The 16,033-nt window shown below is 38.5% G+C and overlaps 2 protein-coding genes across 2 annotated transcripts; one reads left to right on the top strand and one right to left on the bottom strand.

Moving 5' to 3' along the window:
• Position 1: 1 nt before the first annotated feature.
• On the bottom strand, positions 2–2,773 carry BDR25DRAFT_293359 (uncharacterized protein). The gene is made up of 4 exons (XM_033688715.1): positions 2,327–2,773; positions 2,082–2,272; positions 1,502–2,026; positions 2–1,447 (listed from the first exon to the last, which is right to left on the bottom strand). Exons 1-4 carry the CDS (start codon positions 2,675–2,677, stop codon positions 121–123), a joined length of 2,394 nt encoding a protein of 797 aa, XP_033543690.1. The 5' UTR covers positions 2,678–2,773; the 3' UTR covers positions 2–120.
• Positions 2,774–2,888: 115 nt separating this feature from the next.
• BDR25DRAFT_268395 (uncharacterized protein) lies at positions 2,889–3,629 on the top strand. The gene is made up of 6 exons (XM_033687107.1): positions 2,889–2,985; positions 3,035–3,072; positions 3,123–3,193; positions 3,249–3,335; positions 3,381–3,456; positions 3,504–3,629. The coding sequence occupies exons 1-5, from the start codon at positions 2,945–2,947 to the stop codon at positions 3,387–3,389; spliced, it is 246 nt and encodes an 81-aa protein (XP_033543691.1). The 5' UTR covers positions 2,889–2,944; the 3' UTR covers positions 3,390–3,456; positions 3,504–3,629.
• The last annotated feature ends 12,404 nt before the right edge of the window (positions 3,630–16,033 follow it).

Here is a 16,033-nt window from a genome sequence, read left to right on the forward strand (position 1 = left end):
TCTTTGAACCTTGAATTTCATGCATGATGTAGGAAAGGACTGGAAGTGATAGTAGTACAAGACCAACACTAAGTGCTTATCATTACCACCATGCGCCAACTTCCCAAGATCATAATCCGATTACGATGTAAAAGTTTTACTTCGCCCTGCACTCTCCTTCTGACTGCGAGGCAAACCCTTCGATACATCTTGCAATTTTGCATACGGATTGAACCCCTGATTCTTTATCTTCTTATCTTTCCTTTTCTTTCCATTCCGCGCCTGGTCTGCATCCATACCTTGCGCATTGAGTACTGATGGTGCAGCTGCATAATCGAATGCTGGTTCGTCGTCGTAGTTCAGACAGTCTGCGGTGCTTGATGTTTGGGCTAGGGCGCTCTGTTTCTTGAGAGCCTTCTTACGTGCTTTCTTTTCTTTCTTCTTGCGGAATCTCAGGTCCCCCAGTTCTAGCATAATTTGATCGGCATCGATCTCGTTGCCCCCTGCAATATCCTCTGAGGCCGCAGGCTCTTCTGCACGAGTTCTTTTCCGACCGCCAACATGCCTCACGATAAAGATGTCATCATTTAGATCCTCTACAGGTCGCTCCTTCTTAAGGACGAAGGCATGTTGTGGTCTTTCAACATTTAGCATACTATCTTCGGCCGTATCGGCAAAGATTTCTGCTGTAAGTGGTGGTAAGGGGAGTGCAAGGCTAACTGAAAGGGTCGAAACAGGCTGTCGCTGCTCTGTGGTTGCTTGAGACCACAGCACACCCCAAAATGCCGATGTCTGTGCGCGGAGCGGTGGATTGTCAAGTGTGGCAACAAAAGGAGCCTGCTGCAGAGCTGGAACCGGAGCCGGAGCTGAGGCAGGAATGGGGTCAACATCCATGTTTGAAGCATGCTGTAACTGGGCTTTCCTAGAACCTTTGATTTCCTCAATTTTCTTAATTGTCTCGTTCATATCAGGCCCGTCTTCGCCTGCAGCTTTCGCCATGGTAATGACCCTCACTAGTTCATCTGCCCGTGCGCGGAGAATTGGTGAAACATGATGGGTAACGTTGAAGAGCGCCGCTTTGTCCTCCGGCAGTGTACGCGCAACTGAGAATATGGCGTGGTTCGGCATGATAAAAACTGTGCTCTCGTCCTCCTGGCGGGCGACATCGTCTCTCCATTTGTGAACCGCTTTGAAGACGGCAAACTGCTGAGGTGTGTACTGAACAGGTGTGCGGGTGAGGAGCCTGTACCAACCGACTGGACCAAGGCCTAGCTCAACGTCATAGATAGGATACTCGTAACGCTGGAGAGCCGTTTCACGGGATTTGTTGAGGACATCGAGAACTTTGTCCTTTTCCGGGTCTGAAAAGTCGGACTTTGCAATAAGCTCATTTCGCATATTATCGAATATGTAGAGAAGAAAGTGGGTATCCGCCCTTGCGTAAGTAAACAACTCATCAGACAGAGGGCTAAGAGTATGTTAGCAAGCCTTACGTTGGTGGTGCAGGAAGGATAAATCATACCGTACCCGCCAATCTGCCATCTGATACTGCTTCTGCGCCTTGAAGTCCACGAAATGATCGAGCAGAAATGCCAAGCTCGCTCCCGTGTACCCTAGAGTTCTGGCGGCGTGGAAGGTGTCGAACAGTCCAACAATATAGAGGCCGAGATCCCGTTGCAACCACACAATGTCCATGTATGCTCCGTGTAACACCTTAAGAACGTTAGGATCCGCAAACACCTCATTCAAGCACTCAAGTCGCCGTCTCCAGGGCTTAAGAGTATCTACAATCCAGTCTTTATTTCGTGTGCTAACCTGCATTAACGATACGATGCCAATGTAGGATCGGTTGTCGTGATGTTCCAGATCTATGGCAATCTCTCTAGCGGTCTTAAGTTCGGCTAACATCATGGCAAGGGCTTCAGGGGTATCGACGAATGTAGCTATAGAGGACTCAAAGGGGCTGTATGGTATAGGCTCGGCTGTTTGATACATGGACGGGGGGTATTCGTACGTCTCAATTTCAGTTCGGTAGGGATGAGGGTATCTGCAGCAATTTCAGTACACTTGCATTCTGGAAGTATCGAGGACTCAGAACGCACTGTTCGCGGTCGTTGCTGTCCTTGAATGTTTTCAGGCAATCTTCAATTGGAACCTTTGCATGAGGCTTGGACGTCATCAAGGGTTTAAAGCCGCCAGTGTCGTTGTTTTGGGGCACATATTCGAAGGATAGTTGGGGTTTCTGGAAATTCCTCGGTGCATTCTTAAAGTGCGATTTTGGAGCCGTTGCGGACTGCATTGCGATGAGTCAAGAGTTGTAAGGTTATGGAGGTTGTAGAGTGCATACTTGGTCCACAGAAGGACTCAGTCGCTTGACCACTCCAGTATACTCATCAAGGCTTGTGTCAGCCTTCTCAAGTAAGCTGTCGACAACATCAACGACACCCCTCCAATTGCTGTCGATGGCTTCGACGTCGGGTAACCGAGGACCTACAGCGTCCGAGCTCGCTGCAGCGTTCTCCAGAAGGCGTTGGGCGAGCTGAAGAAGCCGCGCATTCTGCTCGTCGAGCGCATTCCCTAGCGCAGGGTCGAGGGAGCGTTGGAAAGGTATATCTGCGGCACCGATCTGGGTCGCGGAGCGCGTGGTTGAAACGAGTGCGGCCGAGATGCTGTCTTGGAGCGACTTGAACGAATCCATGGCTGAACTACTAGCGGAAGATTCTCCTGATACAATGTGATATGCAAGTTATTCAAGCATCTTCTTGCCGGTGCAAGAGGCGTCCGTAGGTTGAGGAGAGAGGAATGTAGATTCGAGCTATTGTTTGAAAGAACTTTGAGATAGATCTTGGCATGGGACTGTCTTATCGATAAGGCGTTTTATTGCTTCCACCTGCCCTCTCACACGAGCAGTCGAAGTATCACCATCAACCTTCAAAAGTGGGTCCTCGTTCGGATTCTAGATATCATGTCGGCATCGTTAGCACCAGAATGCAACCAAGTCAAAGAGTACGCTTGTCCCCCGTTGCCATCCTTCGCTCGCCTAATGAGTTTGCAGGCAGTACGACAACTGCTTCTTGAAGTGGTACAGTGAAAGTAAACGACCTTTTTGTAATTTAAGGGCTGTTCTCTCTAATTCTTTCCAGAGTTCCTTCGCGGCACTGCGACCTCCGATGAGTGCGAGTCTTTGTTCAAGCAGTACGAGCAATGTCTATCCGTAAGAATGCCTCTTTTGGGCCAGGCTTCGGATTTGAGGCTGACTTTGCGTACAGAAAGCTTTGAAAGCTCGGGGAATCGACAGCATGCTCAGGGAGGCGCGGGAAGATAACCGGGAAAATGATGCTGAACATATGAGACCGGTCCGATTTCATGTCACCTTGGGAAACCGAGCCTAACTTCTATAGAAACCGTGAAAATAGCACAAATCTAGTCAAATATGGCACTCCTAAGGTTCTCAACCCCGAAAACATACCGGAGATAGTAAGTAGTCATGTTCCCATAGCCTTTTATCGTTAATGGCCGTTAAGATTGATGTCGATACAGCTGGAAGTTATCTTATTTTCCTCAAGACTCTGCATTCGTTCTACATTAACAGTGGGTTGTACTCTATTTATATACACTTTCGAAAGAAACAAAGACTCTTACTTCCTTTCATCTCTTTCAATTGCTGTGGACTAATCCCTCAGAGGATCATCTGCACTAAATGTTGCTTGAGCTCAGGGATGATATAAACCAGTTCCTCTCGCCATTTGTCATTTGTTGGGACAATTGCAACGGCACAGGCTAGGCAATGGTCCGAATGCGATATGAATCCACTTAGAGGCATATGGGAGTGTGTGGGGACTTAGAAACCTGGGAATGCTATTAACACCTATAGGCCTTGTACAAAGGATATCAGAAAACTACTAAGCTAGCTACAGGGGAGAGGTGCAACTAAATACTTAGGGGAATAGGAGTACAGCAGAGGCCAGGGTGGGGTTAGAGCTGATACAGGGAACCTTTAAATGTTAGTTTGCTAAGATAGAACAATTTGTGCAAATTATTACACTACCCCTCTCTTTATAGAACTAATAGTCTCTATTAGCAGTAATTATAGTAGGAAAGTATTGCTATTGTGTTCTTTGCCTTTTTAAACTAAAACTAGTTTAATTTAGCTAGGTGTTCTTACTCTAATTATTCCTTTACAATGCTAGCAGTGTCCTCTAAACTAAACGCTTGCGTGCCCCCCTACCTAGATAGCCGGTTGTTACATAGCTGTTGTTAAAGTAGTAGTTAGTAGTTAAAAGTTAGAGGTTAGTAGTTAAGAGTTAGGCATTAGTAGTTATTTCTAATTCTAGTAAGTTATTAGTAGTCTCTAAGTTTTTAACTTAGCGTACTTTATATAACTTTTCTAAAGGTAATTTTAATTATAGAGAATAGAAAGTTCTAAACTTAAAAGCTTTAGTTAATAAAAAGTCTCTTATATCTTATCTATATAACTAAATAATTTAATGTAATAGTATGTAAGTATTATAATCTATACTAAATTAAACATGTTTTAGGCTAAGACATAGTTAAATAAATAAATAATATAATATTATTAATAAAGCTGTTACTAGCAAAAGTAAGTTTGTTAATATAATATAACAGCATAGGCAAGACAATAGGTTTAAATACAGTATAAATATACTTAGAAGCATATAAGAGTACATAGAGACTTAGAAACCTAGGAATTCTATTAACATCTATAGGTCTTGTACAAAAGGATATTAGAAAAATAGTAAGCTATCTAAGAGAAGAGGTGCAACTAAATACTTAGAGGAATAAGAGTAACTAGAGGGCAGGGTAGAATCAAGGCTAGGTTAGAGTTAGAGCTGATACAAGGACCCTTTAGATAGGTTCTAGGCAACCTAAGATAAAACAATTTATAAGAATTGTTACACCTTAGCGCACTTTTTATAACTATTTAAAGGTAATTTTAATTATAAAGAATAAGAAGTTCTAAACTTAAAAGCTTTAGTTAATAAAAGGTTTTTAAATTTCTATTTATAGTAACTAAATAATTAATATATTAATGTATAAGTATTATAACTTAAACTAAATTAAACATGTCTTAGACTTAGATATATTTAAGTAAAGAATTAATATAATATTATTAATAAAGCTATTACTAGTAAAAGTAAGTTTTCTAATATAATATAATAGTGTAGGTAAGACAATAGATCTAAATGCAGTAGGAATCTACTTAAAGGTATATAGAAGTGTGTAGAGACTTAATAACCTAGAAATATTATTAACACCTATAGGCCTTATATAAAAGAATATTAGAAAACTACTAAGCTAGCTAAAAGAAGAGGTGCAACTAAATACTTAGAGGAATAGAGGTAACAGCAGAAGGCAGGGCTGAGTTAGAGTTAGGGCTGATACAGAGACTCTTTAGATAGGTTCAGACAACCTAAGTGTAACGGCACAGGCAAGACAATGGGTCCGAATGCGGTAGGAATCCACTCAGAGGCATATAGGAGTGTGTGGGGACTCAATGACCTAGGAATCTCATTAACACCTATAGGCCTTGTACAAAGGATATTAGAAAACTACTAGGCTAGCTATAGAGGAGGTATAACTAAATACATAAGGGAATAGAGGTAACAGCAGGGGGCTGGGCAGAGTTGGGGCTAGGTTAAGGTTAGGGCTAATACAAGAGCCTTCTAGAGGTTCTAGGCAATCTAAGATAGAACAATTTATAAGAATTGTTACACTACTCTCTTCTCTATAGACTAATAGTTTTTATTAGTAATTAAAGTAGAAAATATTACTGTCTTTTCTTTGCTTTTATAAACTAAAACAGGTTTAATTTAACTAGGTGTCCTTGCTTTAAGTATTTCTTTACACTGCTAGCAGTGTCCTTTCAAACAAACACTATGTGTGTGCGCCTACTCTAATAGTAATCTACATTAATGCCTAGCTTATTAATTTAGGCCTACTATTATCTAAACATTAGTTCTTTGCTATTTATGCACTTATTAATCTTAAGCGTGCGTTTAGTAAGGTAGCATTAGGTATTATTAAAGGTGCCTAAAAAGTCTTTTACTACTAAAGTAGTAGTAGTAATTTAAGGCATTATTAGAGGTAATTTAGCAGTTTGCAGGGGTTAACTAGCAGTCTTAGCTAGTTTAGCTGCTAAAGATTAACTCTAAATTAAGTAGGTCTAGCTTTAAGTTCTATAGAAGCAAGTTTAGCTATTAACAAAGCAGTAGTAGTTAGTAGTTATCTTTAATTTTAATAAGTTATTAGTAGTCTTTTAGTTTCTACTTTAGCGTATTTTATATAACTTTTTTAAAGGTAATTTTAATTATAAGAGATAAGAAGTTCTAAACCTAAAAGCTTTAGTTAATAAAAAGTTTCTAGTATCCTATCTATAAACTAAGTAGTTTAATATAACAGTGTGTAAGTATTATAACCTAAACTAAATTAGACATGTCTTAGGCTTAGATGTAGTTAAATAAATAAATAGTGTAATATTATTAATAAAGCTGTTACTTGTAAAAGTAAGTTTTTTAATATAATGTAACAGCACAGGCAAGACAATAGGTCTAAATGCAGTAGGAATCTACTTAGAGGCATATAGAAGTGCGTAGGGACTTAATAACCTAGGAATCTTATTAACACCTATAGGCCTTGTACAAAGGATATTAAAAAACTACTAAGCTAGCTACAGGGGAGGTACAACTAAATACATAAGGGAATAGGGGTAACAGCAGGGGGCCGGGCAGAGTCGGGGCCAGGTCGAGGTCGGGGCCGATACAAGGGCCTGCCGGAGGTTCCGGGCGACCCGAGATGGAACAATTCATGAGAATTGTTACACTTATGTAATAAGGTAGGCGCCCTGCCTGCTAAGCTAATACTATACAACTTTCCCTACTGTACTAAAAGGTACGCACGAGAATACTTAAGTTAAGTATTCTTGTATAGTATAATATATATATAGATAATGCTAGAGCTAGCACTAGCACTAGCAGTTGTCTCTAGTCTAGCCTAAACCTCTATAAGCAAGAGAAGGCTACGTAGTTAACTATGCCTACCTTGTTACAAAGATAAGAATAGACTAGGCTAGAAATGTTCTTAGAAGCGTTATCTATAAAACCTCTTTTTTTTCTACTTAAAAGCTTTAAGTGTATTAATTACTTTTCTATTACTTTTTAAGTAAGTAGTATAAAGCTTCTTAAGTAAATTTATATACTTCTTTTTATAAAAACAGTCTAAGCTAAAAAAACAAGCCTTATTAGCAACTAACACTACTTTTTTTCTTTAGTATAAGAAAGCTCTACCTAATTTTTTTTTAGTTAGACTAAAAAAAATTTTTTATTACTTTTAAAAAAAAATCTTATTTTACATTAGGTATAAAAAAAGTATAGTGTAATTATTTTTAATTATAATAAATATAAAAAGAAGATAAAAAAACTATACACTCTATTCTTTTTTAATAATAAAAACTATATAGAGCTATTATTTTATAACTTAGTATAGATAATTAGGCAGCGTAGAAATAGTAATAATAGACAAGTTACACTACTTAAGCTATTAGCAGAAAAGAGAGAGAAAAAAAAACAAAGCATATAATACAACTTAGAGAATAGAGGTATTTATACTTTAAAAACAGAGCATATAGAGTCTACTTAGACTATTGTAACAGCACAGGCAAGAAAATAGGTCTAAATGCGGTGGGAATCCACTTAGAGACATATAGAAGTGCGTGGGGACTTAGAACCTAGGAATGCCATTAACACCTATAGGCCTTGTATAAAAAGGATATTAGAAAACTACTAAGCTAGCTATAAAAGCAAGGTGCAACTAAATACATAAGGGAACAGAGGTAACTGCAGGGGACTAGGTTAAGTTATAGTTAGGGCTAATATAGGGACTCTTTAGATAGGATCTAAGCAACCTAAGATAGAACAATTTATAGAATTATTACACTACTCTCCTCTTTTTATAGGCTAATAGTTTTTATTTATAGTGTGTAGAAAATATTTAAAACTAATTTAAAACTAATTTAGATAAGATATAATAAAGTATAACTTTTTAATAAAAAAATTTTTATTACTAAAAAAAACTAGACTAAAAACTTAATACTAATATAATGCCTTTATTATAATGTTTTTATTTAGTAGTAACTAGCAGTGTAGTTATTATTAATATAGTAAATTTATTATTTATAGTAATAAGTGTTTGCTTACCTTACTTATATAGTTTAGTTAATGTTATTAGTTTTTTTTTTAGCTATTCTTTAAATCTCTACTATGTAGGTATTATTATGCACCTAACATTTTATAGCTTAGTCTACTAACTAATTATAGCATTAAAGAAAATTACTATGCTACTCTGCCCTTCTTCTAAAGCCTCTTTAGAGGCCTTTTAAGTTATCTACTTTTAGGCTGCTTATGCCTTTACTTATAGCCTTTAAGCTAAGTTTTCTTAACTATTAGTTTTTTAAATTAAAGAAATATAAATATTACACTTTACATAAATATAGTTTTGTAACAATCCTTATAAATTGTTCCATCTTAGATAGCCTAGAAGGCCTCTGTATTAGCTCTAACTCTAATTTAATTCTTATAAATTGTATCTATCTTAGGTCGCCTAGAACCTATCTAAAGGGACCCTGTATTAGCCCTAACTCTGCTCTGCCCCTTGCTGTACTCCTATTCCCTTATATATTTAGTCACACCTTGCTCTTATAGCTAGCTTAGTAGTTTTCTAATATCCTTTTATATAAGGCCTATAGGTGTTAATAGCATTCCTAGGTTTAGAGTCCCCACGCACTTCTATATGCCTCTAAGTAGATTTCTACTGCATTTAGACCTATTATCTTGCCTGCGCTGTTACATTATATTAAAAAACTTACTTTTACTAGTAACAGCCTTATTATAATATTACACTAATTATTTATTTAACTACATTTAAGCCTAAGACACATCTAATTTAGTTTAAGTTATAATACTTACACACTATTATATTAAACTATTTAGTTTATAGACTAGATTCTATTAACTTCTAGCTAACTAAAGCCTTTAGTTTTAAAACTTCCTATCCTCTATAATTAAAATTACCTTTAAAAAAGTTATAAAAAGGCGCTAAAGTAGAAACTTAGAGACTACTAATAACTTATTAGAATTAAAGATAACTGCTAATGTCTAACTAACTACTACCCTTTAATTCTAGAATTAAAATACGCTCTAGCTAAGGTAAACCTTTTAAAGTTAATTAATAAATTATGTTAACAGCTAAACCTACTTTTATAGCACCTAAAGCTATACTTTTACCTAATTTAAAGTTAACCTCTAGTAGTATATTTATTAATAATTAGATTACTTAACTATAAGCATAGCTTAAGTAGCTAATTTAGCTAAGAACTACTAGTTAACCCCTACTAACTACTCAATTACCTCTAATAACACTCTATACTACTTTTACTACTCTAAGTGTAAGAGACCTTTTAGGCACTTTTGAAACTTAGTAAATCTACCTTACTAAACGCACGCCTAAGATTAGGATCCTTATAAATAGTAAAAAACTTATGTTTAAATAATAGTAAGCTTTTATTATAGACAGACTTAACATTAATTTAGATTACTATTAAAGCAAGCATGCACGCATAGCATTAATATAGGGACACATAGCTAGTATTGTAAAGAATTATCTAGAGCTAGGATACCTAGCTAAATTAGACTAATTTTAGTTTAAGAGTGTAAAGGATATAATAAAGCTCTTATAAGCTTATTTTATTACTAGTTAGAAAAAGACTAAGGCACAGTAAGTGTTCTAGACTCTTAGAATAGATAAAAAGAAAGATTTTTCTACATTTAAAGCGCGCTTTATTAGTGCAGCTATTAAAAAAAAGTATTCTAGTTAGATTAGTTTTTCTACTTATAAAAAAAGCTTTTTTTAGCCTATAAGTACTAAATTATAGTTTTAAATATACCTAGGTAAACTCTTTTAAAGCTATAGTAGCCTACCTTATAGCATATAATCTAGAGAGAAAGACTTATAAAAAAAACTTTATTATTCTATTTAAATTAGCTCTAATTAACAAACTACATTTACTACTTTAATAATTAATAACTACATGCATAGCGTTTAGTTTAAAGGACACTGCTAGTAGTGTAAAGAAATACTTAGTAAAAACACTTAGCTAAATTAGACTAGTTTTAGTTTAAAGATGTAGAGAACATAACAGTAATACTTTAAACTATAACTACTAATAAGGACTATTAGTCTATAGAGGGGGGAGTAGTGTAATAATTTTTATAAATTATTTTATCTTAAATAGCCTAAAAGGCTTCTATATTAGTATTAGATTAAAGCACTGTTTCTAGGCTTCCTAAGATGAATGATGGGTTTAGATATGATGTATGGGATGATGATTGATTGTATTGATTTATCGATCCTTTTTCTGCTCTACTCGTGTTGCTCGGCTTTTTGTTTTGCCGATCCGAGTCCCTCGCGCACTTGCCCTATGCGCGACCAGCTTGCAACATGCTGCAAAATGCTGCAATTTGCAGCAACATACTGTTCGAGCTTATTGCTCGTACTATGTAGCAGCTTTCGTCAAGCGTTCCTCCTGTCTTAACAGTAGGTGCGCATATCTAACAATTAGCTCTAACCTTACCATGTTTTAGCGCGTAATGCACGGCCTCGCGTAATGCACGATTTTAGCAATCCGCGCCTTTTACTTTTAAAGCTCTAGAGACTTACACAAATTATAGATTATATAGATTTTTTGTTGTAATACTAATTAAATGCTATAGATTCTATTCCTAGCAATAATTTACATGCAATACCTTATAGGGAGGTTAATTTGCCTACTATGTTAAGTTCTGCCTAATGCTAGCTCTCTTTTTTTATTTAATGCTGCATCATTATTAAAATCCTCTAGCGTACTAGCAATAGGCGTAGGAGCTTTCTGCTTGCCCTTTATTGCCTGCTAGAGGTCATTTTTAAGCTGTTAATTAACCTGCTAGGTAAGCTCTACCTCCTCTTGTTAAGCTGCTTTTGTCTTAAGCTCCTGCAGGTAAGCCTTCTTTGCTATTGCTACTCTATGCCTCTTCCCTTTAACTGCGCGCGCCTTTTTAGCTTTCTCTACTTCCTTGCGCTTTGCCTTCTCTTATTTTTAAAGCTATAGAGCCTCCTTCTTAGCATCTCTTTATGCCTAATAATTACGTGCTTCTTAGACCTTATTTAGGGACTAGAAGGTTGCACTACTATAATATTCTAGAGGTGCTTCTAGTAAGAGAGGCTTGCTACGCTAGCAGCGCTTCTTCTTATTAATTAGCGCATCTTTAACCTGCTTAAGCTTACACTAGAGAAGGATGCAACATACTAAGAATAACTAAACAGTCTTTTTAAGCTCTTGTATATCTCTTTTATAAAGATTACTAATAACCTTGTTTAAAAAGCTTTTAACCCTTTTCTAATTCTTTGCACTAAGCGCTAAGCTAGTGCTTTTACTAGAGAATAGTTGCTTTTTCTGCCTATAGTAAAATTAATCTAAGACTACTTACAGCTTAAATAGTAATAAACTAGTTACTTTAAAAGCACTAAGAATAGTTTTATGCTTAAAGGACATTTTTTAGGCCTTATTAAACATGCTATAGAAGTCTTTTTTTTTAATTAATAATAGTCCTTAGTATCTATTTATAAAGCTAGCTAGCTTAGCTAAGTAGGCTAACAAAAAAGGTTTAAACATGCAGACATTAAAAGGCTGCAGTGTATAAGTTGCATGTAGCAGGTATATAGCTAGAAGGATCTTATTATTGTTGCAGTACTTAATAAACTCTATTAAAACATGTAATCTATAGCTATCTAGGAACAAAAGTTAGTACACTTATTACACCTTTACCTTAGTCTTGCAATTAAACACATGTTTAAGCTATGCTAGGCCTAGTTTATTATTTATCTAACTTATAAGTAATAAGGCAAAGAAAGCTTAATACTTAAAAAAGTTAAAATTTTATAGCTAAGAGTCTTATATATAGTTAAAAACAGCTTAGTAGATTAGCGCAGGCGTAAGAGAGCTACTGTTAGCGTAAATGTAAGCTATTATTATAATCTACTTGCAATTGCTATCCTGTATAAGCTGCTGCTTAATACCTTAGTTATACTACTATCTAGAGAAGATTTGCTTTATTTTTAACAGTACCCTAATTAGGAAGCCCTTTTTATCTATATTATAGGTATGCTGTAGTTCTATGCTATATTACTTAATTTTTTTGCGTACAAGCTTAAAATATAGTAAGTACTTAAATGCTAAGTTAGCTTTGTTACGCGCAGCATCTATGCTAGATGTCTATTAAAATAATAAGTTAATAAAGTGCCTTTTAATAAATTAATTAACCTAGCTTTTGCTAGCTTACTTACTACTTATTTTTATTATAAAATTTTAAATTATCTATCTTAAAAGGGATAGACCTTTTACGCAAAGCCTATTAATATACTCTACTAGCTCTTTCTTCTGCACTAGGCTAAGTAGTTGCTGATTTTTAAGTTTCTCTGCACGCAGGCAGGTAACGCGTTAGTAACGCCTTAAGAGCGTAGATTAATTAACGCCATACTGCCTAGCTACTACAGCATAATTTAGTAATTCTCTAGGTTTTAGCAATTTTAGCGACTCTAAAGCGGCCTTAATACTGCTTATATTAGTTAAGAGAGAGGTGGTTGAAGTTTTAACAGCTTCGCGCAGAACCGTGCATTACGCGAGGCCGTGCATTACACGCTAAAACACAGTAATTTAATTCTTATAAATTATATTTATCTTAGGTTGCCTAGAACCTATCTAAAGGGACCTTATATTAGCCCTAACTCTGCTCTACCTCTTGCTATACTCTTATTCCCTTATGTATTTAGTCGCACTTTGCCTCTATAGCTAGCTTAGTAGTTTTCTAATATCCTTTTGTACAAGGCCTATAGGTGTCAATGGCATTCCCAGGTTCAGAGTCCCCATACACTCCTATATGCCTCTGAGTGGATTCCCACCGCATTCAGACCCATTGTCTTGCCTGCGCCGTTACAAGTTTAATACTACTAAAGTATAGTTTACTAACGCGTGCGTAAGTTCTCTTTTATTATAAAATTTTTTTTTAGTCTTTTAAGGCTATCTTAAGCTATAGGCAGCAGCCTAAAACATAAAAAGTAATAAAAATAAAAAAGAGCTTTTAAAGCTATTTTAAAGTTTACTTAGAACTTAGTGTAGGTAGTGTAGGTTATAAAAAGTTAGAAAGCTAGTCTTCCTATAGCTAGTGTCTAGGTAGCTCTGTTCTACTAAAATACTAAGCTGCTTTGTTAAGTTTCAGCTTTAAAAGCTCTAGTGTCTAACCTTTAGGCAGGCATTATAGCGCTCTTAGGCAGCTAAAAATAAAGTAAAGAGGGTTTAAAAGAAGTCTAGAAAGAAGAGAGAAGAGAAGATAGAAAAAAAAGAAGGGTAGAGGAGAAGAAAAAGAAGAGTTTAAAGGTGTCTAATGTAAAGATGGGATGGTAAGTAGCACGGATAGCACTGAGAGCAAGCTTTCGGAGAAAGATAGGAGTGTATTGTAAGAGAGACGAATCGCTGCCAAGCTTCGCTTGTCAGGATTCATGCTTATATACGAAGCACAGGTCATACGACCTCCAAACAGGTCAGGTGAGGCCATACTGGCCCGTTCTGGGACATCCGGCCTTACATTATCCCCCCTCATAGTAGTCCTACGACTCGGAGGATAGAACAGATAACAATAGGCCCAAGTGGCACAAAAGAGTGTCACATGATGCCCCGAAGACTTGCTCCTGCCCATTTCAGTCGATTCCATGCGAGTTCATTTGAAAATGACCCGGAGTCATTAGGTGAAGGTGAAGTGAAAGTACAGAGTGAAAGTGAAGGTGAAATAGCGGTATATCTCACGCTGATGGAGTAGCGGTCAGGACGGTATATATAGGGTCCAACCGTCCCAGAAATCCATCTCCTTTACACCTCCGCCCTCTCCACAGCTCAGAATTTGGAAGATTCTGAACTTTTCGAGGTGAGTACACTCCGAGCCACTCTGGCGCAATCTGGCGCGAAGGGGTGCTAACGAGCTTCGATAGTCCCATCCTACCCCGCTCGCGCCCGCCCGTCGCCCAATCCGCTCTCGGCTCCTTCCCTTGTGCTCGACTTCACTCAACGACCCCGAAATAGACCTCTGCGGCCTACTCTGTCGCAATCTGGCCATGGTTTCCCTCAAGGAAGATCGATTGGCCTCTGCTAACGCGAACTCGCGCTCTGACAACCCTTGCGTCCGATGCGTCAACAAAATGTCCCGCGAGGGCATTATGGACGAGAGTGGTGGCTGTCATATGCTCATAGACGACAAGTTGCGTCGTGGCATGGAGGAAGAGGGAATCAAGTACACCAAGTGTGCTTATTGCCTCAAATCTGGTGAGAAGTGCTTTGAGGTGCGTATTCTGGCTCCTTCTGGCGTATTTACGCGCAGTCTGTCCAGGCTGACCCCAGATAGCTCCCTGTCACCTTCGAACCTGAACGACAGGCTCTCGAGGACGCCGTGCTTGACATTTTGGCCCCCGTCGATCCACTCGACCCCGCTCAGTTGGCGCAGGCCAACGCGACAGTCATGTCGCAGGCAAACACCATCATTCAGTTCCTTCAGGCGTAAGTCTTCCCGTTGCAGCACAATCTGGCTTGATTGGCCCTGTTCTGGCTCTTAATGGTTCACAGCGAAAACAAAATCCCGTACGACGACCATCTGTACGCGCACAGTGGCGCCATGGGCAAAATTGCCGAGACTGGAGTTGTTTTCGAGAAGCGCGCCCGCTCCAAAGCCGATATCGCCAAGAAAGAGGAGAAAAAGCGCAAGGCGCTCGAGAAGGACTCTGATGAGGACGAAGCCGCGATGACTCCATCCAAGAAGGTAGGTGCGCGCCATTCTTGACCATTCTGGCGCTAACTAGCACAATAGAAGAAATATGGTGTCAAAGGTGTCCGTGTCACCGAAGCTGAGCAACGTCGTCGCGTCAATGCCGCCAAAGCCGCCGATGCAATCCGCCGCGTCTCCGAAGAGCACGATAAGGCCGACAATATCAGGAACAAGGCCAGTCGGGATCGAACCTCGGCCGAAAAGAGGTGGCTGACCGGGTACAATAAGAAACATCCCAATGGTCGTTCTGCTGTCGCAAATTCACCCACGGAGGACCTTGATGTCTGATCTGGGGCCCCGATGGCACAATCTGGTGTGATCTGGCGCATCCCATGGTGAAAATGGTCGAGAATGCATGGTACGGTGTGGTTTTGGGTTCTTTGGCTTGAGCTTCTTTCTTCTTTCCTCAATAGGGTCAAATACCCTTGCATCGTGTCCCTCGGACTCGAAGTGCAACCGTCTCGGTAGTAATGGATCAATCTGCCTCTAGCTTGCTTGCTTTGCGGCTCTTTTGTCCTGAAAATCCTGGAATGTCCTGCTGGACTCGAACTCTGCCCTTTTCTTGCCGGTATGGGTCATTCTGGGCCAGAATGTTCGTTTCTTCCACACAATGGATTTCCCTGGGTTAAAATAACCCTCTTCTTGACTCTGGCGAGCTATTCTATGCTAGAACAGCCTCACTTAGTCCAACTAAGGAATCTTGGGTCTGAATGGGCCATGTTGTCTTCCCATTCCTATAGCGCCATTAAACACCTCTTGTTAAAAAAACCTTAAGCAAGGAAAAAACAAGGTGAAGGTAGCTATACTCAATCCGTTGAGTTACTTCCCCTCTTCTGAGAAGTTTGACCCGAACTGGCACGATTTAATCTTTTGCCATGTATTCCTCTGCTCTTCTAGAACGCTTTCAATGCGTTTGAGCTAATGTTGGGTCCAGGTTCCCACGAGTTCTCCTCAGATGGATAACCTTCCCATTTCACAAGATATTCCCATACTCCGACTGAATTCTGTCTCCGGTCGAGTATTTTCTCCACATAGTACACATCATCCCCCATGGCGCGTAGAGTGTCCACAATTGGTTCTGATTGCGACTCAAGACGCCCTTTCTGGGTATATGGCTCCAAAAGTGAGACATGGAA

Source organism: Lindgomyces ingoldianus (genome assembly GCF_010093535.1).
Source record: "Lindgomyces ingoldianus strain ATCC 200398 unplaced genomic scaffold BDR25scaffold_32, whole genome shotgun sequence".
NCBI lineage: Eukaryota > Fungi > Ascomycota > Dothideomycetes > Pleosporales > Lindgomycetaceae > Lindgomyces > Lindgomyces ingoldianus.

Bases quoted from the DNA above. Each gene is read 5' to 3' on its own strand.
- BDR25DRAFT_293359 (XM_033688715.1), bottom strand. From the start codon at position 2,677: ATGGATTCGTTCAAGTCGCTCCAAGACAGCATCTCGGCCGCACTCGTT. The intron at 2,027-2,081 runs GTGCGTTCTGAG...AAATTGCTGCAG, and splicing joins GACAGCAACGACCGCGAACA to ATACCCTCATCCCTACCGAA. The intron at 1,448-1,501 runs GTATGATTTATC...ACATACTCTTAG, and splicing joins ATGGCAGATTGGCGGGTACG to CCCTCTGTCTGATGAGTTGT.
- BDR25DRAFT_268395 (XM_033687107.1), top strand. From the start codon at position 2,945: ATGTCGGCATCGTTAGCACCAGAATGCAACCAAGTCAAAGA. The intron at 3,073-3,122 runs GTAAACGACCTT...AATTCTTTCCAG, and splicing joins CTTGAAGTGGTACAGTGAAA to AGTTCCTTCGCGGCACTGCG. The intron at 3,194-3,248 runs GTAAGAATGCCT...CTTTGCGTACAG, and splicing joins AGTACGAGCAATGTCTATCC to AAAGCTTTGAAAGCTCGGGG.